This window comes from Gordionus sp. m RMFG-2023, chromosome 1 (genome assembly GCF_954871325.1).
Source record: "Gordionus sp. m RMFG-2023 chromosome 1, tfGorSpeb1-WG-v2, whole genome shotgun sequence".
NCBI classification, from domain to species: Eukaryota; Metazoa; Nematomorpha; class Gordioida; order Chordodea; family Parachordodidae; genus Gordionus; species Gordionus sp. m RMFG-2023.
Window position 1 is genome coordinate 23569121 of NC_088775.1, and position 26528 is coordinate 23595648.

Below are 26528 nucleotides of genomic sequence, written 5' to 3' on the forward strand. Positions count from 1 at the left end.
TCTATAATGAAATACTTTCTAAAATTTTGTTATATTTTATATGCAAATATTTAAAATGTAGATATTTTAAATAGATTATAATTTAAAAAATTTTATTTTGTCATAATCACCTTCACCTCTAACTAATAAAATGATATTAATAATAAAAATAAATACATGATTAAATAAAGGAAATTTATGCTACTAAAGTATTTTTAATAAATAAAATCTATAATGAAATACTTTCTAAAATTTTGTTATATTTTATATGCAAATATTTAAAATGTAGATATTTAAAATAGATTATAATTTTAAAAATTTTATTTTGTCATAATTACCTTCACCTCTAATAAAATGATATTAATAATAAAAATAAATACATGATTAAATAAAAGAAATTTATGCTACTAAAGTATTTTTAATAAATAAAATCTATAATGAAATACTTTCTAAAATTTTGTTCTATTTTATATGCAAATATTTAAAATGTAGATATTTTATATAGATTATAATTTAAAAAATTTTATTTTGTCATAATCCCTTCACCTCTAATAAAATATTAATAATAAAAATCAATACATTATTAAATAAAGAAAATTTATGCTACTAAAATATTTTTAATAAATAAAATCTATAATGAAATATTTTCTAAAATTTTGTTATATTTTATATGTAAATATTTAAAATAAATTTTAAAATGTAGATATTTTATATAGATTATAATTTTAAAAATTTTATTTTGTCATAATCACCTTCACTTCTAATAAAATGATATTAATAATAAAAATAAATACATGATTAAATAAAGGAAATTTATGCTACTAAAGTATTTTTATATAATAAATAAAATCTATAATGAAATACTCTCTAAAATTTGTTATATATTATGCAAATATTTAAAATAAATTTTAAAATGTAGATTATTTTAAAATTTTTATTATATAAAAACTATTTTAAAAAATGTAATTTAACAATTAACATAAAATATAAATTTAAAAAAATATATAAATAATACACTGTACTTTGATTAAAATAGTATTTCCATAAATTTTAAGAATTAATACAAAAATTATATAAATGTTATAACTAAGAATTTATTTTACAAAAATAAATATTATTTAAAACTAATATTATCATATTGCTATTTTTGATTTGAATTTATAAAGTAAGGTCTAATTTTCTCTAAGGTTTTGCTAATTCATAATAGGAATAAAAATAGTAAATTAAAATAATTTTATTTTTTAAAAAAAGACCCCCCCCCCATGCCTATGCCACTGTTTAATTAATTTACTGTTTTTTTCTTTCAGCTTCTAATGTGTCATTAATCTGGAATTTCAGGAAGGATGGTAAACTTGGATTTTATATGATATAATGTTAAAATATATTCAAAGATCAATTAGAAAATCTTGATGGAAGAAGATGTGGTGAAGGACATAGTCAATCCTCAAATAGTTGAAGATCTACATCAATCTCTGATCAAACTGAACATTTTAATGCTAGGAGGAAAAATTCTTTAATATGGAATCATTATCTCCATGATGCTAAAAAAGAAACAGCTAAATGTAAAATATGCAATGTGGAGATAATGTGCAAGAAAAAAACTACGTCAGCACTAATTAATCATAACAAAAGATTTCATCAAAATCAAAATAATACTATTAGAAACTATTTAAATGATATACCCAAAACAAATGCTGATGATGTTAAGCATTATTTATTAAAATTTTTGCTAAAGTCAAATATACCTTTTAAAATTCTCGCCACTCAGGAATTCAAGTCTTTCGTTAGAGCTTTAAATCCTGAAATAAAAAAATGCTCAATACCGTCAATTAAACTATATATGAATGAAATTTTTAATAAAGAATTCAATAAAGTTAAAATAATTTAAAATGCCAAATTAACTTTACAACTGATATATGGACAAGCCCTACTAATATACCATTTTTAGGGTTGACCTGCCACTTTATTGATGAAAAATGGGAGATTAAATCATTGTTATTGGATATAGTTCCATTTACTGATTCGCATTCTGGTGAAAATATTTATAGAGTTTTCTCAAATTATAATATCGACATAAGTAAGATAGCAATTACTTGCGATAATGCTAGCTCTAATTCTACTTTCATAAAAATTCTTCGCATAAAACACCCAAATTGTGAAATTTTACATGTGCGATGTTTTGCATATGAACTCAATTTAGTAGTACAGGAAATAGTTAAGAAAGTAGATAGGCAAGTATCAAAATTAAGAACAATCATAAAGATTATTCGCAATTCTTTTACAAAGACAAATATTATGCAAAATGTGTGCTCCTCCCTACTTCCCCCTATGAAACATTTAAAATTAAAATTAGACACATCCATCAGATGGAATAGCTCTTATTTAATGGTGGAAAGAGCTATTAAAATGAAAAGGGCTATTGATGAAGTTGTGACTCAGATATATGATGATATATCTGATATCGAAGAAAGAAAGAGCGAAGTAATTTAATTTTATTTACTAATTATTATTTTTTATCAGGATGATTGGACTACTTTAATAAACATACAAAACAAATTAAAGACTTTTTTTGATTTTACCGAAGATATATGTGGTGACACATATCCTACCCTAAATCTTGTCATCCCTTTCTATGTTTCTTTAATCGAACATTTAAATTCATTTGATCTCGATTTTATAAACTCTATCAGTGCGATTGAGAAAATAGAAACTTATTATAACAACAAATATTCACACTATAATATCAACAATACTGGATCCTTGACTAAAAATGGAATTTTTTGAGCAACTACGAACTACATATAACATAGACACAAATCTATTAGAAAAATTTAAAGATGTATATAATGATTACAAAATAAAATATAATATCAAATCAACATCAGTTAACCCAATAGTAAGTCGAACATGGATAGAATTTTTAAACAAAATAACATCGCATCAGTATGTGAGGTGGAGACATATCTTAACGAAATAAGAATCAGTTCAAATAAGAGTCCCTTAGAATGGTGAAGATTGCATGGGGTTGTCGAAAATGGCAACTGATATATTGTCAATTCAGGGGTCTTCGGCTTCATGTGAGCGGTTGTTCTCAATAGGAACAAATATGATAATGAAAAATAGAATGTCTTTGAAGGAGGAAACTATTAGAAAGACTTTATGCTTAAAAAATTGGATATTATCAAATTCGGATTTACTATAATTTTATATTTTTGTGTATTATTTTCTATTTTTATAAAATGAGATTATTGTACATTTTTAGAAAATTTTAATAAAATTTGAATATTAGATTGAAGAAATAGTTTAAATATTTTTTTATAAGCAATTCTAATTCTAAAAATCGGATATTTTCGTCAATTTGTTTGGTTAACGTTATATGAAATCATTGGGTTGGTTTTATTTCGTTTATTTTCTATAAATTTTCATATTGTAATGACAATTAGTTTAGAGAATCCTTAAAAGTGTCATCTTTTAACATCTGTAAAATTTTTTTTGCAAAATATTTTATAAGCTTTAGAAAAATTTTCGAATCGAATATTCGACGAATCGAAACGAATAATGATTTTATTATTCGTACGAATACGAATAGAGCAATTATTCGATTCGTTTTTTTGTAGGCCTAGTTATAACTAGGGTTAGCGAAATTTTTTGAAAAAATCAAGTTTAGATTTACATTAAAAAATATCATACATCATAAAAAAATTTTTACCTTACCATAAATCTTGGCAAGTAAAAAGTTAATGCTTCAGGAGACCCGGTCAGGAAATAGTGAAAAAATATATATTGATAAGCCATGAGCTAATTATTTTACCAAATGAAAAGCAGACTGCCAATCAAAAATTCGATGAGATGTGCAACTGTTTTAAAAAAATCTCAGTGAGTCGAAAAGAAAATAATTCATTATTTTATAAAACTAATACTTATATGAATGTCCTCGAATAAAAATGTTAAACCAATTTTAAAATTGTATTTTTTTTTGATTAATAAAATAATTGGTGGTTTTATTATTTTTAATTTTAGCTACTGTTATTTCCCAATTGGGTGTCCTGATGCATTAGCCTAATTAATCGTCGTTCATTCATTAACACATTTAATTTAATATAATCTGTAATTTGTTTAGTATGTCCCAAATATCAAGCATTTTTAAAACTCTCTCTCCTCCTTTTTTATATTTAGTTATTAAATTATATTATAATTATCTTTTAATTACTTTTTCTGCGGATAAATAAATTTTTCATAATAAAATATTATACAAATCAAATAAGCATGATAATCATTTTTAAAATGTTTGGTTATTTGACATAATTTAAAAAAATGATTTATTATGTATATCTAAATTAGTTTATTTAATTATTAAATGGATGCCTACCTGGGTAAACCTGGAAATCGCCATAAAACGGAGAAGAAGAAATTATTATAAGGATATTTATGTGACCCCCATACAGAAAATCAACATTATTATAATACTTTCAATAATATATTTCTTATCCTTTCTTCTAACCCCGTATGTCTCAAATTTAACAAACAATGAGACCGAGTTTAATTTCATGTCTTAACACTAATCTCTTATCTATCATGGTAAAATTCTAAGCTACTTATAACCCTTAATAGAATTATGTTTTCAGGTGAAATAGTTAAAAAAAATGAATGATGGTTTGCAGGACCATTAAATTCAGAGTAGAATCATAGGTAAACAATCAACAGCTTCAGTAGAGAGTATTTTCATCATTTGGAGTGTACTCAAAACTTAGGAATCGTGTGGGAAAATTCTTTCAAACAATTAAATTGAAATACCAATATCGAGGACATGAATAATCCTTGATTGTTAAACTATTATTATTAAAATGATTTTTTACAAACTATTTTTTTTTTAGTGTAAAGACAAACAGATGGCATTACATTAACAACATAATAAAAAAAATTAAATGTTAAATTAAGTTTAATATTTGTATAGGCTTTATATTTAGAATTATACAATAAAATTAACAATTATTTTATACATCATGTAAAAAATTGAAACAATGAAAATCAAAATAAATCAAGTAATTTTTTTTTATCTAATAAGTACCGATAAGAAGTACAATTTAGTATTTTTCATATAAAAATTAAAAATGATTATTAATACATATTTAGTGAATACTTTTTTTAAAAATATTTAAGCTTTTCCCCCCAATTAGTGTTGTTAAAAATCCCGATTTGGGTCTATTTTTAAAAACGGCCCGATTAAGATTTTAGCCAAAATAATATTATTAAGCCTCGAGATCTGGCAAATAGAGGTATAAACCTTGTTGCCACATCTATGAGAAAAATATCCAAGCTTACATAATATTATTTTGGCTAAAATTTTAATCGAGTGGTTTTTATAAATCGAGTTGAATCGGGCTTTTAAGAACACTAGCCCCGATTTATAAATAAGTTGTCACTTCTCTGAAAGAATCTCTTTTATTAATTATAAATTTATCGGAATAATAATACTATCATTCATGATATAAAATGCTTTAATTTTAAAATAGCCGGTCATGCCATTAAAATACTGGAATTGAGGTTAATTTTATTTTGATTGCGAGAAGGGAGTCGAGAGGAAGATTTCCGACTTCATCCTATCATATAAAAGTTATCAATTTTAAATTCCAGTAGACTATAGTGGCTAGAAAATTTCTTCTTTCTTTCTAGCTATTACTGTAATTTAAACTAAAGTTAATGTTACTACCCTATAACAAAACAGTATAGGGTATCAATTCCGCCTTTCAAGAACGAACCAGATGTATTAAAATTGTATGCACTCTTACTAGTATTCTTTAGGGTGCATTCACAGTAGAGCAACAGAGACACGACAAAATACAAATATGTGTAAATACCAATGTCTATTCATAGTGATCTTTTACGACGCGACACGACAATCCCGTTTAGTTTGTCGCATTAAACATAGAAATCAAATTACAAAACCGTTTGTTTTTTCAAAGCGATATAACTACAATATGGCCGAAATAGAAAATTTGCAAGTTTATTTTTGAAATGTTAAAATAATAATGATATATATATATATATATTTTAGAATATTATAAATAAATATTATGTTATTGATATATTTTAAATTTTGTTATGGCTAATAAAGAAGCTTAATCAATTCAATAATGATGCATAGGGTATAAAAATACTTATTTATAGTGGAAATCCATTGCTGCGAAAAATAATATTGAAACAGGTAGAGTACATTAATAAGAAGTATTTTTCTTTTGCAGTAAAGATGGCCAAATCAACATGAAAAAATCTGAGAGATGCTTTATGAGGGAGCATAAACAATCAAAATCTCTCAAGAGTGGGTTAGGGGCTAATCACATTCCCACTTGGCAATTATACGATAACTTGACTTTTCTAATTCCAACCATACAGCTAAGGAAACAGTATACAAACTTGAAAAAAATAAATCCTGTTTTAACTATATTGATGAAGCAAATATTGCTAGGGCAATGTTTGAGCAGATGAGTGGAAATGAAAATTATGAATATGAAGATGGTAAATATACTAATTTTTGTTAAGATATTAATTACATAGATGTTGAAATTATATGTAAAGATTAGTCAAAGTGAATCCACAATTTTAAGGAATGATTGTAATTATATTTTATATAAATAATATTATATATATTTAGCATCACCATCACCTAGCATAGGATCATATATATCTTGCGAGAAATTAAGGGATATTGATCATTCTTACGTTTGAATTAATTCTTTAGTTTTTCCCGAACATTAGGAATATTTTCTTTGTCATCCAACACTTTACCGTATGATAAAAGTCTAGTGATTTTATTGGTTGAATCTCTTTTATGTTTGCTAAATGAAATGGCAAGTTTATTATTATTATTAATTCAAGGAAATTTCTTCAGCTTGGTTGATAGATTTGGTAAATTTAAATCGATTAAAATTTGATTGCATCTTATGATTATTAAATTATTTCAAATGATTTATAATTTTTTATTTTGTCAGGATCATAAACTTTGATATAATAAATATCAGTTTTGCACATTAAACGTGGAATTTTTGATTGTTGCATTGTGTGCTTAGTTCAATTTCAGATCTAATCTAATTTCTATTGGATAATTTATAGGATAGATCAAAATTCTTTTAAAAGTCACTAGAACCAAAAAATGATAACTTTTATATGAAATATGGATCAAGTCCTAAATTTTCTTCCCGACTTCTTTCTCGCAATAGAGATAAATATAAATCAAACTAATTCTAGCATATTACTGGCAATAGCAAGATTAAAGTATCTTATAACATGATAATTTTAATATTCAGATAATTAAAATTAAAAAAAAGAGATATTTTCAAAGAATGGCAACCGACATCTTATACAAAATCGGGGCAAAAATTTTCATGATGTTTTTTTAAAAGAATATAAATTGATAATGTTGAAAAATATATTCTTAAATGACAGTATATTTTTTAAAAAGTATTTGATTATCAAAATATAATATAGGTTTTATATTTAGAATATTAAATAATTTCTCACTAAATTGAGATTTTATACAATTAACAATTATTTTATATATCATGTCAAAAATTCAAATAATGAAAATCAAAATAAATCAAGTAATTTTTTTTATCTAATAAGTAATGATTACAAGTACAATTTAGAATTTTCATATAAAAATTGTCGGTTAAGTATTATAGTGTTCTATTTTGCAGAACGCATTTTTCTGATAAATCAATTCTTAAGTACTATACACTTCCAAACTACAATAGAAATGTTAAAATATAATTTAGAATAATTTATTTGCATTATTACACTGCGATTCTCCTATTTAAAATAAAATAAATATTATTTTTTAATGCTCTCTTAGAAAACTTAAAAAAAATGAATATAAACACTCAGCTCGAGTTATATGAAATGAATAAAGAAATAAACCATCATTGTCCCAGGGTAATCTTTTTCTTCTCCTCCGTTTCTTGGCCCGATCTTCTTCCGGCGGGTAAATTACACCTATTTTGGCGCTACCGGGAAAGCTATCCAAACCGCAGCTAACTGCATACTTATTCAAAATAGAGTCCAAGCTTTGAGGACTGGCTTTAAGATTCCTATAAGAACCAGATGATTTTTGACCTGTATGCATATAGCCGTCGATTTTCATGTCGCTTAAAAAATGAAAAAAAAAAATTATTTCATATTTTAACCAAAAAAAATGATGATATAATTTTAATTAAAAAGAGACAAAATAAAATAAAGAAAAATAAAATTTTTATTGCATTTTTAGAGAAATTTAAAATCAATAAAAAAAAATATATACCTCTCTTATAAAATGATATAAAGGTACAAGTAAAAAACCTAAAATGATATAAAGGTACAAGTAAAAAACCTATTATTGTCATTAGTGTCACTGACCAAATCTGAAAAGGTGTCTCTTGGTTCCACAAAAATAGATTTAACTTTTGTGAGTTCGGTCCACAACCCAGTGTTTTTCCATCTATCTATCAACTTATCCAGGAGTGCATAGGAAGGGAAAAAACACAATATACCGCCTTGCGTCATCTTGGAATGGTCTAAATAATTTTAAATTATAATGTACCTGTCAATAATATTTTCTACAAATTTAATTTTTTTTATCAAGAAAGAGATTTTTAATAAATTATATATTTTTGAGAGAATAAATAGATACCTAGAGTTCCTTCAAATATTCTGAGCAGTAACTGCCCCAATTCGTCTTGAAATACTAGGCTTTGACAGGCCTTGTATACTACCTTCAGTGATTTCCCAGTTAAGGTGGAGCCCAAGCTCCTTATCCATATCCTTTCGGCTGGGATCACGTGGCAAGCCTCGTAGGTATAATCGAAAGCGAGCCCCAGCTCGGTCGTGAAGCTGTGGATGGGAGATAGGGTTCCTTTTTAAATATTAAATACTATTTTTTAGATTATGATTTTAACGGATATCCAAAAATTATATTTTTTCTGCCTACGTTAAGCTATGAATTCTTTTTTAAAAATTGATCCATATTTAAATAAAAACAAAGATTATGTTAATTTTTTTTCTATATCTTTTGGTTTGTTTTAATTTTTTACAAATTTTATATATTAATTATAAATAGATAATAATAATAATTGATAAATGAAATCTCTGATTTTTTTTCGATAGAGAAAGTGATATATCAAAATGGTGGGGTATAAAAAAGGTTATTTAATTAAGATAATAATAATATATCTAATTTGAATCATAGAAAATTTCAAAAAAAATATACAACATATTTTTTTAAATTTTTTATATGGTAATTTTATATTAATTTATTTTACAAAGTGATATTTTTATAACTATTCTTTCATTAATAAGACATGATCATAAACATTAAAATTAATGGAGCATCTTCTAACGGCTAATTGAGGTTTAAAGGATCCCTGTGGTCTGGGTTTAAAATATGACCACCGCTCGACAGGTTTAAAGGTCACCTAGAGAAGGAAGGGCATCCGATTATAAAAAATATCGCTCCAAAATCCCTAATGATTACCAGGTGTGGAAGGGGGGGGGATAACCCAAAATATCCCGTGGACCCTTCAACCGTCTACAACAAAAAGGATGAAAAACCTGGCGGAACCACGATCACTAAAACAAGACATATGAAGGCCATAAACGACAGAGTAGTGTTGTTAATTTGCTTGGTCGTAAAATTTACGACCCTTTTATGTGCTCAGGCCGACCCGGGGTCCAGACTCGGGGTTCAGACCCGGGGTCGTGTCGTGTAACGATTTAATAAACAAGTTGATAATTAAATATTTTTTTATTGTAATAATAATAATCACTGATAGAGGGCGGGTCTAAGGTCTTAGGGGGTCAGGAATAATTTATCAAAACAATATGGGTAAAATATAATCTAAATATTTTTAGATTGAAAGTAATCATTTTTTATCTTGATGGGTATGACTTGGTTTTGGAGGTGGATGGAGGGGGGTGGGAGGAAGGGGGGGGGGTGTGAAAAATAATATTTTTTGATATGGAAAAAAAAATATTTTTTTGTAATAATAATAATGATCACTCATACAGGGCGGGTATAGGTCTTGGGGGGTCAGGTATATTTTTATTAACACAAAATATCGATATGGGTAGTGTTGTTTAATTGGTTGGTTATGTAAATCCCAAACCCGAGGTTTGGGTCTAATAAAATCACTGCGATCTACATTAGCAATATTTATATAAGAAATAAGCCAGCATTAACTCGAACCTTATAAATAATGTTGTTTCAAATATTTTAATTAAAAATTATTTATCAATAATATCGAACTTAAATAGGAAAATCCTGCAAGCAACTCAGCTTATGACTAAAAAATTTTTAATCGGGGCCACTTACTTAGGGCTTGGAAATAATTAAAATGAATTATTATGTAGGTTTGCTCATAGATTATTTCTATACCATCCTGATCTTAGTTCAGAATTAGATACGAACTTTCTGACCGGATTTATTTAATTTCATCAACTAGAATATGAATATTTAATAATATATTTAATTAAAATATAATTTTTATTTTCGGGTTTTTAATAATAAAATTAAGTATCTGTAGCTAATTATTTTAATAAAATACCCTATTTTCTTATGTGATAAAAAAAGTAAATTATATATAAAAACATATTTGTTTTCAATTATAATTTTATTCGTATTCGTAAATATCATCATCATTGTCATCGCTTTTCTTATTAAGTATAATATAATTATAATAACCATATTAAAACTGAAACAGAAAATAAATTATAAAAATGAAATCAGATAATTACTAATTATCTATTAAATTAGTTTTTCAAACTTCAAAGATATGTATGATATAGATCGAATTTCCTTTTCGATATGTCATATAGTATGTGAGTTAAACCCCGGGTCTGTGCTCGGGGTTCGTGCTCAGAGCTGGTTTGGTCGATTATTTAGACCCAAACCCCGGGTCTGGGTTTTACACAACCAACCAATTAACAACACTACGTATGTGAGTTAAAGAGGCTGTGAAATATATTAATCAAAAAACTAGTAATTGCCTCAATTATATATGGATCTTGTTTTGTGTTGTAAATGTTAGATTTAATTTGCATTGGATTTTGTTGTACTTTATATTTAATTTGCATAAAGAATTCTTGTGGATTTATTGTTATAACGCGTGATAAAAATATTATATTTGAATAGTTATGATTATTAGTTATAAGAAGATTGAAAAAGAGTATAAAAAGGCCAATTTTTACCATACAAAGGATCTTTTTTTAATTATTAACTTTTTTGTATTTTATGTTTATTTTACTTTATTTTCTTTTTTTATGATTTTTACTATTATAATTTTGTTAATTTGATGATGTTATAATTTTGAATAAAGAATTAAAGTGGATTTTATGATTTCGTGATTCCTAATTATTATTAATTTCCTTTTTATATATATATTTGTTTTCTATTTTTATATTTAGGTTTTGATGCACAATGACAATCGCCTCATTGTGACAATGGTGTTGGAGAGCGGAGGAGACCGGCCCTTTACAACTTTCAGTCTAATGCAAATCACGCATTGTGACCGGTGGGACAACAAGGAGATGTGTCAAACTGTATTCAAATACAAAAAAAAAATTCCAGAAGAACGTAAGAAAAATATGTAAATAAAGGTGAAAAGGAAAAATTATGTTGTTAAGATTATGTTTAGGTAGAATATAAAATCTAAAATTAAAAACAAAGAATTATATAGGTAACATTCATAGTAGATATGATATAAAGAAGTTTGTGTTTAGTTATTTAAAGGTGATAATTAGGAATTTTATATTTAGAAGTTACTGGTAAACTAAAACCATTTGAATTTTGAAACTAATAGAGACTATGATATTTTAGATTTTAGAATTATTATCAATTGATCACTAGAAATAACTTTGACAAAGAAATAGAAACATAAATTGCGAAAGTTAATATTTAACTAATAGGTTGCTGAGATATAATAATTAAAAAATTCGGTGAATAAGATTAGAATATAACTTTATTGTTAGGAAATAGTTGATTAAATTCTTATTGAAGATTTACGTTTAACTTTTATTTTAAGGGCTGCGAGAGATAAAACAGCCGCAAGGATTAATGTGAATGTAGTATATTAGGTTGTAGATTAACCAAAAATCTTCATAAAGAGAAACGGCTTTCATCATTAGAAAATTTATGCCGCAATCGAGCTCAATTAGAGATCGGATTTTTATTTTTTTTGAATCATAAATAAGATTTGAGATCAATTATGCAACATTATTATAATAATAACAGAAAGAAAAACATGCTTTAGAAATATACATATCAGTTTTCAACAACGGTTGTGCGAAAAATTGTAATGATTAGAGTTCATAAGTTCTTCAAAGACGTGGGGTGAAAACCATAGTGATTAGAGTTAATAGGTTGTTCATAAACGTTAGTATGAAAACTTTTATGATTAGATGTCATTGATTTCTCGACAACGTATGTATGAAAAGAGATTTATATATTTCAGCAGTTTTTTTTTTAAAGACTTGAGTGTCAAAGAGTACATGAGGAAATAATTTTTTTAAAAGATAGATTTTGATATATATTTTAGAATAGAATTTTTAGATATAAATTTAGTATAGACATAGCTGAAAAGAAGATGAGGATCAATAGCTAAAGGATGAGTACAAGTAAATTTTTCAATGAAAATATGGGTCTAGGCTTCATTAAGGGGAGAGGGGTGATAGAATTTGATATATTTATATAATTTATTATAGATATTTTTGCTACGTTTTATAAATTTAAGATTTAGTATAATTTAAGCCAGTTATTAAAGGCAGAATAATGTAGACATTAGGATGAAGTTGGTATATTTATATATTTTATTAGTATATTTGTATTAGGTAGTTTATATTTGAGAATAAATATAAAAAAGTGATAAAATATTTCAGAAGTTATTTAAATAGATTATTTTAGGTAGAAGTAGATTAGAGGTGATTACCCGATATCTCAGCAAGGGCAAACTGTTGTAGAAGACCCGGAAGTCTAAAAGATAGATACGATTACAAGAATTAGAGGCAACAATCAATCGATTACCAGAGAAAGTAGAAAACAAGCGAAGTGATAAAAAGAGGGCCAAGACGTTATGCTGCAATCGTTAATCGCGGACCAATAATAGCCAATTATTACCGAGACTTGAGTCTAAGATACGGAAATCGACAATCATAGGAACAAGAATTCGTGAAAACCATAGTTTATCGTAGACCAATCAATTGTTTATAGAGATAAAGAGCTAATCGTGGATTACCAGAGAATGATAGAAAACAAGCTACGATGAAACTGGATGTCATCGATAATCGTTCATCAAGCGTGGATCGTGGAAAACAGGCGTGTATCAAGTTCGTCAGTGGTCTACAGACATAAAAAGCTGATCATTTCCCAGGGTGACAAGCGACAGAAGATAGAATCCAAAAATTTCAAGCGACAATCGGATACAAACGGTCGTTCGAAACTAAGAATACTAGACAAGAGTCAGCCTTCGTTAGAACTTAGAAGACAGCAAAGATTAAGAAGAATAAGTCGAGATCGAAAGAAGATAGATCATTTGCAGAATGTTGGGTCTAATTTAAGTAGGGAGGTGTTGTAAATGTTAGATTTAATTTGCATAAAGAATTCTTTTGGATTTTGTTGTACTTTATATTTAATTTGCATAAATTCTTGTGGATTTATTGTTATAACTAAAAATATTATATTTGAATAGTTATGATTATTAGTTATAAGAAGATTGAAAAAGAGTATAAAAAGGCCAATTTTTACCATACAAAGGATCTTTTTTTAATTATTAACTTTTTTGTATTTTATGTTTATTTTATTTTATTTTCTTTTTTTATGATTTTTACTATTATAATTTTGTTAATTTGATAATGTTATAATTTTGAATAAAGAATTAAAGTGGATTTTATGATTTCGTGATTCCTAATTATTATTAATTTCCTTTTTATATATATATTTGTTTTCTATTTTTATATTAAGGTTTTGATAATCGCCTCATTGTGACAATTTATTTGGTTTGAAGAACGCTTTGAAAAATAATTATTTAAGTTAAATTACAGGAAGTTTTTAAAAAATAACAATTAATAGTAAATTTTATTTTATTTTTGCAATAAAAATTTTTATATTTGAAGGGGTTTTATTTTTGATAAAATCGTCAACATATTTTTTTAATATTAATAATAAATTAATAAACATTCATTGTTATTTTTTTGCGCATTCTGTTTATAAAAGTGTGCGATAATCTCTTAAGAATCTGTTTTTAGTGAATTTGGTGATATTGACTTGACAGTTAACATCGCCGTAAACGTAAACTGATTTCTGATAAATAAGTAAATTTTAGTATTTCTAATAAGAAATCTTCGATTTATTAATGTTAAATATTGTTTAAAATATTTAAATTTCATAATATATTTGTTTATTATTTATTACATATATAGATTAATGTTACATTTTACTATAAAAATATTTTATATACTTTTAGAATTGCAATAGAATTGAATATAAACTATAACTGATCATTATAATATATTTAAATAAATGACATAAAAATTAGATATGATATCGAATCGGTAATCGGTCGATAACAATTTAATATCGGGAATATCGGATCGGATAGGCCTCCAAAAAGTGATATCGGTACACACCTACTTAAAACCCAAATTTATTAGTTATACCTTTAAAACCCGTGGTGATCTTGGATAGTTGACATCCCTTTAAAAATTATGACATATATAATATTGGGAATATAACTTTAATATAATAAAGAAAAACTTTTTATTGGCCATTTCATCACAAATTATAAATTTACATTTCTTTTTATTATTTATACATGCATGAATGACGTTGAATTTTTATATTGGTCCACATTTAATTACAATATCAATATGTGTTAAAATAAAATTTTACTTTTTTCCGCCATGCATGGGTTACTCTTTTTGAATATTTACTGATATTTTTATTTTACCATAAAAATTTTTGATCAAAAGAAAGTCCCCAAAAATGGTAATTTAGAATGAATAAGATAAGAATAAGATTTAATTTAAGATTAGAAAATGGAATTTTTTTTTTACTTTTCATTTATCCGAGCCCCAGGTGTAATTCATAGGTGGGTCTGAACCCCGGGTCTGTGCTCGGGGTTCGTGCTCAGAGCTGGTTTGGTCGATTATTTAGACCCAAACCCCGGGTCTGGGTTTTACACAACCAACCAATTAACAACACTAGGTAAGAGTTGCGAAGTGAAATGCAGGGAGTATGAAGAGAAGAGAGTAAGAAGTGGTTGATGCACCGCATAGAAAGCATATAGATGTGTGTTGAAGAGACTAGATGGAAAGGTATTGGCGAAAAGAATGATTGACAAGACAAATGATATGTATACATTTTTCTGGCAAGGGTATAATAATGGTAAAGCGGATGTTGGCATATTTGTTGGAGAGAATTGTGTAAACAAAGTAATAGAAGTAGGAAAGCTAGGTAGCCAGATAATGAGGGCTCTGAGGGGTGCATGGAGAAAGTTTCGGCAAGAGAAATCAGGAAGGGGAGAGGATTTTGGTTATGCTATGGATATGATTGGTAATACAATGCTTAAGAAGGAAGCAGAGAAGCTGGTGACTTGCAAATCAAGTAGTGCTAAAAGTGCGGTTGATTATTTGTTAGTGAGATGTAATAGGTGTATAGTAAAAAATGTGAAAGTGATACCAGGGGAGGAATGTGTTTAGCAGCACTGACGATTTTACTTTCAAAGGCGTCAGAATCGCTAAAAGAAAGTTTGCGTCAAGCTGAAGGTTTGGAAATTGAAGTAGGAGAGTGCTAGACGTTAATTCAATATGACGTTGGCGATAAGAAAAGCGAAGCTTGCACAAGCATCTGGGGTAAATGACAAATGGGAAGCTAAGAGGGCCTGGTTGAAGATAACTGAGTGTAATAGAATCAATTAACCTCAAAGGGAATGATTCATTGTATTCAAATATATTGTTAATTGTGATGATGATTAATTGATGTATTTAGATTTATTTGTAAAAGATATATAAACTCAAGTACAAAATATATCAAGACAGTTAAAAATATAATAAATTGTACATGTCACTGAGGACGTACGTTGATGGACAAAAGGCCCGTCTAGATAAAAGGAGACATAGTGATGGAATTCGGAGGTAGCGAAAGCTGTGGGCGAGAAACGGAGGCGTTACAAAACAGAATAATAGGAAAGAGAATAGTGATAAGATATACAAGGAGGCGAAGGGAAATTAAAAGAAATTAATAGCGAAAATGCAAGAAGATCAAGGCTGGGATTTTCTAAAGATATGGAGTGCACGGAAGGGAGAAGAAATATGTTCAACATTGAAAAGTAGATGGCAAAAAGGAGACAGGGCGTTGTAGACGTTAAATGTCTGTAAAATGGTGATCGATAGTAGCTGAATTAAGCACATCTGAAAGACCTACATGGAAAAATTTTTGAATGTAGAGAATGAGTGAGATAACGAATTTAGTTGTGCAAAGGTAGAAGGTCCAGGCTGAAGGTTTGGCAAGGATAAAATTACTAACGTTTAAAAAAGATGAAAAAAGGTAAAGTAGTGGGTTTAAAGAAAATGTTTAGGGGGGTTCTGATGACCTGGAGATCGAATGGCTAATAAATTAATGCAATCTAATTGTCATATAAAGAACTGTTCTTGAGGATTGGCGAAGAAGTGTGTAATTATACCAGTATACAAAGGGAAAGGTGATCCATTAGATTTGGGTCTTATAGAGCTATTAAACTCTTGTAACATGCTATGAAGGCATTTGAGAGAATGCTAGAGAAGCGGTTAAGGGAACAAACGAAATTGATGAAATGCAGTTTGGTTTTGTTTTTCGCAGACACAACAGAAATTTTTGTGAAGGGTAAAATACAAGAGGAATATCTTGCAGGAATATCTTGCAAGGGAAAAAAAACTGTATTCTTTACTGACTTAGAGAAAGAATTTGACAGGGTGCCGCTTGAAGTTACTTGATAGGCCTTGAGAAAATCATGTATGAAAGAATTTTTGGTTATGGGAGTGATGGCAATGTATTTAGAAATACAAATTGCGGTGCGGACGGATGATGAAGATAGTGAAAGCTTTGAAGTTGAGATCCGGGATCCATGATGAGTCCATTAATATTTAGCTTAGTAATTGATGCGATGGCTAGAGAGATGCGTGAAGGACTTCCGTGGGAGATCTTATATGCGGATAACTTTGTATTGTTGGCAAATAACAAGAAAGAATTGAGGGATAAAATTATTGGATGGAAGATGGCTATGGAAACAAAGGGTCTGAAAATGAATGTAGAAAAAACAAATTGATAATTGGTGAGGACAAATTGCAGGTGGAGGAATCCGATTAGTAAAAAGAGTTGCAAGAAATTTAATACTACCAGATGCCAGAAATGGGTCCATAAAAGATATAGTGAGGGAAAAGGAAACCTGATGATAGCAAGTGAGACTTTTATTTGTAGAACATGCGTGAAAGGGGTACATAATAATAATAATGTAGAAACTGGTGGTTTAGATATTGGCAACGGGTCAACCCTAAGAAAAGTGGAAAGGTTTTGTTATTTGGATGGCATGCTAAACACAGATGGAAGTGTATATTCTGTTTCTATTGCAAGAGTTAGACAAATGTGGAAGAAGTTCAGAGTTGTCATCTATTCTAACAAATAAAAATGTCCCTCTGAAGTTAAAGGGAAAAGTTTAAGTAAGCTCTATGAGGAGTTGTATAGTTAAGCAATGGAAGTGGCTTCCTAGGCCAAATTGGAAAGAACAGAAATAAGGGCGATTAGATGGATGTGTGGGGTATTTCTGAGCGCGGGCAAGGGATTGCGAACAAAGATGGGAATAAAAGTGATTGGAGAGGTAATGAGAAGAAATAGACTGACATGGTTTGATCAGGTGGACTGGATAAAGGGAGCCACTTGATAAAAGTATCGGGATCAAAACCTAGAGGAAGGCCTAAGATGACGTTAAAGGTGATAGCGGCGGATATGAGAAATGGGATTTCATCTTGAAAGATTTTTCATCATGAAAATTATCTTATAAAAGGTTTTTTACAAAAAATTATTAGATAAAATTTAATCAAAAATCTTTCTTCTTTAAATAAAATCTTCAGATTTTTGCTCGAAAAATTTTTGAAGATTTTTTTCAAACTCTTATTATTTTATTATAAAATAGAATATTATGCTAAAAAATAAAATAGCCCATAATTTTATTTTAAAATAAGTTTATATAATTAATTAACACGTTCTAGCAGAATATTATCTTCATGAAAAACAGAAATAGATTAAAGGCTTCTACAGCAGGAAAATTAGTAAGAGTGTATCATAATTTATGATTGATTAAAAATATTAAAGAAAATAATGATATTGAATATGAATCGGAACAAGACTCTGCCACGGAGGGTGAAACATGTGTGAATATTGCCCCAAACAGACCAATTTCTTTCAGAAGAAGAAGTCGAACTAGGAAATGTTAGTAAAATATTAGCGACTTCTCTTAATGGGCAAGGTGGGCAAAATGCATTCCACCAACTTGAGGTCGAAATTTGATTGTTTCTTATGGAAGTTACAACTTTCCACATATTATGGCTATTAAATATACCGCTTTTGTTTCTGAAATTTACTATATTACTCAAAATATTTTGATTATCACCACCTTATAAAATACCCAATTCTTGTATTATATTACATGCTTCATCAAATTCAGTATTAGTAAGATGCTCCCCTTGATATTGGGGGTCCAATAAATAAGCAGCATTGTGAGCACATGTATTTAGATCAGTTTTTCTCTTTTCAAACATAACCTTAATTTTTTTTCTTGAGATGGAGAAAATATAGAATCATGGCATGATTGTATTATGTGTTTTTCCAAATTAAGCATCTCGTTTTTTACTTGGGCCAAAGTACATTTATCCCCTTGCACTTTCAACAATGAGGTAGCTAAAAATTTTAAATTTTTCGTTCAAAATTCTTCGTTTAATATATTATTGGTAATTCTATGGGACAAATATCACAAACAGCTTCTTCAACAACTGATGCTTTTAGAGCTTTCTTGCATATTTGAATTTGCTCCATACATTTTATTGACGATGCCCATCTTGTTATTGTACTTAATGTAGATGGTATGCCATGAAGATTCTTATTACGGGAAAATACTGCAGCTGGTATGTGTTTATTCTTGAAAAATTTAACAATTTTTTTAATTATTGAAATATGGTCACTGAAGGCGTTCAATCGTTCAAAATCGTGAAAGAATAACTGCAATGTATGCGCTGCACAACCATAACATTGTATATGATTATAAAAATTCAGATTTTAGAATTCTCCAGGCTGCTTTCATGTTAGCGGCATTATCAGTAACTAAAGAATAGACTTTTACCGGATTCAATTCATGAATTACATTTTTAAATTCCTGGGCAATATAATCTGCCGTATGGCGATTTTCCTCAGTATTTAGAAATTTGTAGAACACTGGAACAGGCGTCATCACCATAAAATTAATAATACTCTCGTTTCTAATGTTGCTCAAGCCATCTGATACAATTGATAAGTAAGGAGCTTTATCTATTATATCTGCAACTCTCACCTCCATATCACCTGACGCTTTGTCTAGAAGATATCCAGCCAGCTGCCTTCTCCTGGGTAATGTGTAAATAGGACGTATTTTTTTTAAAAAATTCTTGGATGTAGGGATTTTCAGTGATGTGGAAAGGTAAATTGCTCGCATATACAGCCTTTGCAAACAATTGATCCAGCTCATTTTTTTCTTTGGGATTAATTCTATCTATGAAACCGGTTATACAAGATTGAGATTTATATTTAATCGCCTTGCTTGTAGATTGATTAGAAATAATGGAATCAAATTCTCCTGAGTCACAAGACAAAATATTGTTCATTTGATAATCATTCTCACTAATTTCACCCAATTCTTCATTAGAGTTAGACTTAGATAGAAGTATTACAAATTACATTTGTGATATTTTTTGTAGAGGTTGATATTTTGGAATTTGAATAAAATTTTTCCTTAATTATAACAGGGCACATAGTACAGCTGCTTAATAAATGTTTGACCATTCTATCAACGTGGGTGATATAGGACATCTTGCAAAACTTGAACACCGCTTTAACTGATTTACCATCGCGTACTTCTTGAAAATGTTTCCAAACATGATGCTTTGGTTTGACCATAATCCCTAATATATTAAAATTTAACAAAAAATGATTTTGATTATTGTAAAGTTAATCAATCTTAACTATTTTATAATTATCGACCAATTATTCCAATAATTTCTTAATATTATAAATATAATATAATATATATAACTTTTTACCAGAATTGAATAATATTCCGTAAATCTGACCAGAACAATTAAAATGAAAATTAATTTTAAAAACCAAATATAGCAAGTGTAAGTAAAACAAATGAGAATTAATTTAATTTATGCTCGGCTAAATATTAATTAAAATTTAAATTTATTAAAAAATAAGAATGAAAAAATTATATTATGATTATAATAAATCGGGTATTTTTATTTTTTTTAAGAAAAATGAATTGAAAAAAATAAAGAAGGCGAGAAACGGCAATGATTAGGCAAAAAAATAACTAAAAATATTACTATATTTAGAAAAATTACATATTTTTATTTTAACAATAAAAAAATTCTTTTGTTTTTAACAATTCATGATACAAATAATTTTTTAAATAATTGTAACCTAATAAGATTGATAAACATGCTTTTAATGCATACTAGTTAATTATATCAAAATATTTATTCGCCATTAATATTTTAGAGTATTTGACCGTATTTGACCGGTCAAATACTCTTCCGGTCAATTGACCGAATTTGACCGGTCAATTGACCGACATGCCAACCCTGGAAAAAAGTAATCATGAATAAGATTATTTTGATCCCAAAATTTAAACATGTAAACAAAAGTAAATCCTTGCATGTGGCCAAAAAAAGTTTAAATAAAACCAGAAGTGATTATGATGGAATGAACGTTGGGAACAAGGTCAGACATGGCCACCGCAGGGTTCATGCACCACAGATTGAAAGTGTATAACCAATTGGCAGTCGTTTTGGCTCGATTTTTGTTCATTCTCAATGGAAGCATTTCTTTACTTAGGACTAATCTAAATGGCCATTTATAATATTTATTTATTTTTTTTAAATAAAAGATTATTAATGAATTAAAAAATTTCTGTCGTTCTTTTTTGTGAAATTTTTTTATATAGGTATATGGTAATTAATTTAAAGAAGGTTAAAGATTCCGTTAATTGATAATTTTGATTCTTCTTCAAAATCGTTTCTAACACAAACCCTTTTTTTTTCTTCTTTTTTTCTTTCGGGCATTTTATTGTCTTAATTCCCGTTAAAAACGGACATGTTTTCATAAGATCCCAGAAAATTTTGAAACATGCTCTGGAATTACGGATCCTGCTTTTTAGAGATATCTTTGTTAAGGGGATAGCAGAAAATGGTCAACTTTCTAAACATTTTGAATCAAATCTTCTTTCTAAAAATAATATTTCCAGGACTCAGGATTAGTTGATCTTTTTTAAGTTTATCGGACAATGTCAGATGCCTGAAAAAAATAATAAGGCTCTAATATAGTGGCAGCATAATTTACCGTAAAACTTTCCATTTGTTTGTGACAACTTTCTTATTGTTTAACAATTTTATCAAAATATTTTTACAATAATTACGGTAAGCTAAAATTTTATAAGAAATCTGTTACAAATATTTGGAAATGTTTTACAACAAATCCTTTTAATACTTTGGATAGTATACTTAAGATTCTTATCATGTCTACCAAATAAAGAAGAAGAAAATGTGAAAAAAATTTTAAATGATTAAAGATAAAAATAAATAAATAAACATAAAGTAGGAAATAAATTAAAAAATACCTATAATCTTCGAAATATTTCATGTGATCTTTGTACAAGTATTGCAGCGTTATAATCAAATTTTCAAATAATTTCAGGTATTTCGGTTCACCGCCACCTATAGCGTCGTCATTACCATATTCTTCAAGATTTTTTGTTTCGTCATTTTGCATTGGCTCGGGTTCAGCCGAGGCGGGAGCTTTCTTTTCCGTTTGTTCCTTAATTTTGGCGAAGCTGGACTGAAATTTACAACAAACAGTAAATATATTAATCTGATAATTTTAAAAGTTTTAAGACCCTTTAAAAAAATAATCTAGAAATGGAAACCAAAATTGGGCGCGTGCTAAATTGAATGACATAAATAATATAAAATAGTTAGTCAAATTGAAGGCCATTTGATTGTGGCATATTAATAAACTTCTTATTTCGTTTTTTTTTGCATTGGATATATTATTATTTAATACTTGAATGAAGTTATATAAAATAGTATATTTTTAATGAAAAAGATTTTTTGAAGAGAAAATTTATTTAAAATAGATGAAACTATTAAGATATTTCAATATAATAATATTGTATTGTTTATAATAATAAACTTATTTATAAATACAAATTATAAATAAAAAAGATTTGATGGGGTATAATCCCCATATAGCTTCCTAATTTTATGGTGATATTTTTAATTATTTCTTTTAAATATTAATTTCGGTTAAATTTTAAAGATTTGTTTAAAATGAAAACTGTTTATAAAGCGACCAGCTCAAGAAGATTAAATAATAAAATTAAAGATGTTATAAAAAAAAGATATTTAAAAATTTGAAATAATAACAAAATTATAACCATAATAACAAATTCAAAAAATAAAAGCTCTAAGGCCGCGTCCTAGTGGCATAATACTAAATAGGAGGTTATTAAATATCGATTAAATAGTCCCAAAAGCAAAAGAAAATATTTAAAATAAAAAAAACGAAAAAAAAAAAATTAATAAAATATAAAACAATAAAATATGAAAAATAACAATGCCATCAAATACTTAAAACAAGCCAAAATAGTGTGTCCTTATTGAAAAACTTTTTAGCTTATACTAAAAAACAATTAAATATTCAAATTAACTCAACATAGAACACAGCCTAAATACTTGTAAAAGAAATCCAATAATTATTATATAAATTGTTAAAAATTTATTTAAATTTGATTAGATATCGATTGGTATATTAATAGTTTCATAATTTGGTAAATATATAATTTTAGTTGAAGGGTCATTCCACGTCAAATCGACCAAAAAAACGAGATTTTCGGACGACTATCTTTAAAATGAACGAAACTTGGCATGATAGTTATCTATTTTGTATATTTTAGTAAATTCAAAATTTTAGAATGCTAGTTCAACCAGATCCAAGGATATACGCCTTCAAAGTCGAAAATCGCGCAATGTGTGATTTCATAAAATCTTGTTTCTTTAAAAAAATACTTAAGATAGTGTTATAAACTATTTGATAAAAAATCTCTATAGTCATTTTTGTTTTTTTAATTTTATTTAAATTTTTATTATTTATATAAATAAAAAAAGGTAATATAGCTGGCGTTATATTCATAAATCATTATAATATAATATTTTTAATTAAAATGTTAATTGTATTGGGATTAAAATTAAAAAATCAATTATGATGTTCTGGGGCGATATGTAAGCAGGCAGCCCATAATATGATTATTATTAGGAGGCAATATTGTAAAATAAACATATTTTAAAATTTTATATTCAAACTATTATAAAAACATATTTCTTATTTATATCGTATTCCATTTTATGCTTATTAATATAAATTCCCGAGGAGATAATTTGTAGGTATATCCTTTCACAGTTGTGGATCTACTAACGTTATTTTTTTGACCAATCAATTTAACAAAAAGCCAAGTAAAATATATTAATGCTCTGACAGATCAGCTGCGCAATATAAAAACAGAAAAAAATAATAAATCTGTGTTATCATGAATCAGATTTTGGTGTAGCAACTGATTGGCATTTTTCAGCTACATCCCATGTAAAAGGTCCATGTGATGGCCTTGGTGGAACATTAAAAAGATTAGCAGCACGTTCAAACCTTCAGCGCACCAGTTCTGGCACATTTTAACACCAATTGATTTATATCAATTTGCAAAACAAAACATGCCATCAGTAAATTTTATATATATAACCAATGAATAATAAAATTTGGAAGAGATTAAACTACGAGAAAGATTTAATTTAGCTCGCCCCATTCCAGGAACTTGGGAAATACATTCTGTATTTCCTTTGAGTTTAAGCAAACTTAAATCAAAAATATATTCATGTGCAGAAGACTTTCAAATTAACAATATCTCAAATGCCGATAATTTGTCATTTGCCGATATTAAAGATTTGTAACATGTTTGACGATTTTTGGTGGTTAGTTACAGTACATAAAAAGAATAAAATTACTAAGGAGATATATATATTTCCTTTTTACACCCCCATCCATCCTTCTTTTACCCCACAATTGAGGAAAAGATATGGTTGCCCCTTAATCAAATAATACCGTTAGTAGATCGACGACCTACAAATTATCGCCTCAGGAAATTCTATTTATAAACGTAAAATGGGATAATATTAAAACAAGAGATATTTTTTTTTATATAAAAAATTTTAAAATGTTTATTTTAAAATATAGCGTCCTAACAAATAACCATATTATGGGTTGTTTCCTTACTTATTGCCCCAGGGCATCTTATTGGTTATATTCAATCGATTTTTAAAATTTTAATACCAATATAATACATATATTTATTAAATATATTATATTATAAAAAAAATTTTAACAAAAGGCCATCTATATTATCTTTTTTATTTATAAAAATACTAAAAATTTTAATAAAATTAAAACAAAAATGGCTGAGATTTTTTATTAAATAGTTTTATATAAAAATAAACATTTTTAGAGAATATCAACACCCCACCCTTCCTAACAATGTTAATTTTTTATTTTTACCGGTTAATTTTTTTTGATATTTTCCAATGAAGGGCTATAAAATAATATATAATTTGTAACTCGATCTTAAGTATTTAAAAAAAAAAACAAGATTTAATGAAATCACGCATTGCGAGATTTTCGACTTTGAAGGTGTATATTTTTAGATCTGGTTAAGCTGGCGCTTCAAAATTTGAATTTTATTAACATTTACAACATAAATAACTAACATGTCAAGTTTCACTCATTTTTGAGATGGTCGGCCGAAATCACTGGTCGATTTGTTATGGAAATCCAGACATGTAAATTAACATTTTTATTTCTATTATAATTATTATAATTTGAAAATTATTTAGTCAATCATTATGTTGATCATACATATGTCGACTGTAGTAACCGTTTGGCATTATCCTTAAATTAATGATAATTAATCAGCTGATTCAGTTCTATCTACAAGCGCGTGCTGAAGAAAATCAGCTAGGCATTGAGGCGCGAATTAATTTGTTTTCCGTTCTCTCCAAGATTGAGATATAGTTTCAAAAAAAAACCCCGAGACTGAAATGATAATTTTGGTTAATAACTCGGTTTCATCGTTTTTAAATTCGGCTAAAAATAGAACTACCAACAATAATAAATACAGACTTTGAGGGGTAATGAAAATGTTATATTGTTTAGTTCTTGGATTAGCTAATTACTAAGCAAGTACCATATTTTATCTAGCGCTCTTTTAAAATATATATTAATACCGCATATATGGAAACCCTTTTAACCTTAACCCTAACACAATGGCTTCATTAAAATATTGTTGGGGTAGTTAATATCAAAAAACATCTAAAATATAATATTCGAATTGTAAGAAACAGTGAACTTATTATCGTCCATATATCCAAACTCTCTGAGCTACAGCAGCTATTTAAGAAAATTATTTTTGTAGCATTAATTTACCAAATAAAATATAATTTTCATTTAAATGAGTTCATCTTTTGTCAAATCAGACTATCTATATCACTAAATTTCTGAATTTTAAGATTACATGTAGCAATTTTAAAAAACCATAATCGTGCTGAAAGTTTCTGGTCCTATATTGATATGATTTAAGACGGCCAGCATGGGTTGACCTGAGTAACTTTGGGCTGCTGAATCAAAATTTCGCTCTAAAAAATATATAATTTGAATTATGAGCATAAATTACTATTTCTCAATTTAAATTTTTCGTGGTATTATTATAATGAATATACTTCAAATAAGTGGGAGGAGGAGAGGGGGGGTTGACGAAAATTTTAACTATGGTAGTAAAAATCTGACCGATTTAAATTAGTCGGACCCTTACAAAATCTCTTTTAATGTCTGGACTGAAATTGGCAGATAAAATTACTAACCTCTAGATAATTTCTAAACTCAATCTGAATAGTCAGCCATTGATTATGGAGCGGTCTAAACCGGTTCAGTTGCATCTTACATTTTCTTATGTTGTATCAATTCTAAGAGCACCAAAAAAAAACAAACCGTTTTTCTTGTCAATAAATGGCACCTCTCTCCATTTTTCTCCGCTACCCATTTCCTTAGCGCTTTCGACGTCCTCGTCCAAATGGTCTTTCATATCGGACATCCATTCGTAAACTGTACGTAACTTATAAATATTTGTGAGAAAATTCAAAATATAGGATTTAAT

The 26528-nt window shown here is 27.5% G+C and overlaps 1 protein-coding gene across 1 annotated transcript in view; it reads right to left on the reverse strand.

Moving 5' to 3' along the window:
* The window catches only part of LOC135923234 (Fanconi anemia group J protein-like), a 64822-nt gene that overhangs the window by 24315 nt on the left and 13979 nt on the right, over positions 1–26528 (reverse strand). Inside the window, exons 11-17 of the mRNA XM_065457881.1 lie at positions 26363–26486; positions 25910–26010; positions 21897–22114; positions 20965–21122; positions 8642–8863; positions 8342–8525; positions 7894–8120 (exon numbers count right to left, since the gene is read on the reverse strand). Of these exons, the coding sequence (XP_065313953.1) occupies positions 7894–8120; positions 8342–8525; positions 8642–8863; positions 20965–21122; positions 21897–22114; positions 25910–26010; positions 26363–26486 (1234 nt within the window). The remainder of the gene's footprint in view (positions 1–7893; positions 8121–8341; positions 8526–8641; positions 8864–20964; positions 21123–21896; positions 22115–25909; positions 26011–26362; positions 26487–26528) is intronic.